The sequence below is a fragment of the Cariama cristata genome, unplaced genomic scaffold, assembly GCF_000690535.1.
Source record: "Cariama cristata isolate BGI_N322 unplaced genomic scaffold, ASM69053v1 scaffold35734, whole genome shotgun sequence".
NCBI classification, from domain to species: domain Eukaryota; kingdom Metazoa; phylum Chordata; class Aves; order Cariamiformes; family Cariamidae; genus Cariama; species Cariama cristata.
This window is the reverse complement of record NW_009614147.1, coordinates 8,100-9,257: the sequence shown is the minus strand read 5'-3', so window position 1 is coordinate 9,257 and position 1,158 is coordinate 8,100. Positions and strand designations below refer to the sequence as shown.

Below are 1,158 nucleotides of genomic sequence, written 5' to 3'. Positions count from 1 at the left end.
GATGACCTTGGTAGTTTACAAACTGTTAATTAATTTTATTTTATTTTTTTTTTCTCTTGGAGCCTTGCCTGAGGTTTACAAGGCCAAGGGGGGAGAGGTTAATTATTAATTATGGAGGGGAACGTGGGTGCTGGTGCGGTGGAGCCCATCCCTGCTGTATCGCCGTCCCCTCTCCATCACCATCCCCTCTCCATCACCCTTTGGGGACCCAGGCAGCCCCATGCCCAGCCGGTTCAGCTCACCCATCCGGCGTTTGCTGGGTAACCACGGGCCAAAGGAGGAGGGAGCCACGCACAGCGGGTTGTGAGTGATGGTTTGCAACCCTCCTGTGACGATAACATTGTCGGTGGGTGTTTTTGGCAGCGTACCGGCACCATGCGCCTGGCAGCCGACGGCTTTTCCTCGGAGGAGGAGCCTCTGCTCGAGGAGCCCTCGGTGAGCAGATACAGCCAACGAAAGCCAAGTGACCGCTTATGTGGGGCCTACAGTATTTTTTTCCTCCTGGGCATCGGGTCTATGCTGCCCTGGAATTTTTTCATCATGGCAAAGCACTACTGGATGTACAAGCTGCAAAACTGCTCGGATCAAACAGGCCCAGTTGGACAGGAGACATCGGATCTGCAGGTGAGTGTGCTGCTTCCAAGGCAGGAAAAAAAAAAGCTGATTTCCATCCTAACTTGCTCTTTTTCCCCTCCGCTTCCCCAGAAGGCGAGTGAACATCCTCTGGGGTTTTGCCCTGCTGCCAACCAGGAGTGGAGGTTTATTTGGGGAGCACGAATAGTTGCAAGAAAAGTGCTTCAAGCTAAAAGGCGTAGCGCTTTGTGGTCTGTCTTTTACCTGTATTTGAAGTGGGTTTAAAAAATTTAGCTTAAGCTTCCCCGTAAGCAAGGCTGCCCTTCGTAGGACAATTTCTACCGTGCAAGGTAAAAAAAAAAAAAATATCTGTGTGGTGTTTTTTTGTCCTTCATGCTTGGTGAGCCCCCGAGCCTCGCGGGGCTCCGTGCTTTCCCAGCTGGACTTGGCTGCAATTCCCTGCAGGCTGGGAGATAAATTGCTCGGAGCTTCTGGTCTCGCGGCGAGGCATCGAACATGTTTTGGGAAGTTTCTCCCTTGCGCTGGCTGGTGCAGCACGTCGTTCGGAGGCAGCGGCAGGGCTTG

The 1,158-nt window shown here is 52.6% G+C and overlaps 1 protein-coding gene across 1 annotated transcript in view; it reads left to right on the top strand.

Annotated features, from left to right (window-relative positions):
* Positions 1 to 375: 375 nt before the first annotated feature.
* SLC29A3 (solute carrier family 29 (equilibrative nucleoside transporter), member 3) overlaps positions 376 to 1,158 on the top strand; it is an 8,452-nt gene continuing 7,669 nt past the window's right edge. The window contains 1 exon segment of the mRNA XM_009699300.1: positions 376 to 624. Coding sequence (XP_009697602.1) covers positions 376 to 624 — 249 coding nt within the window.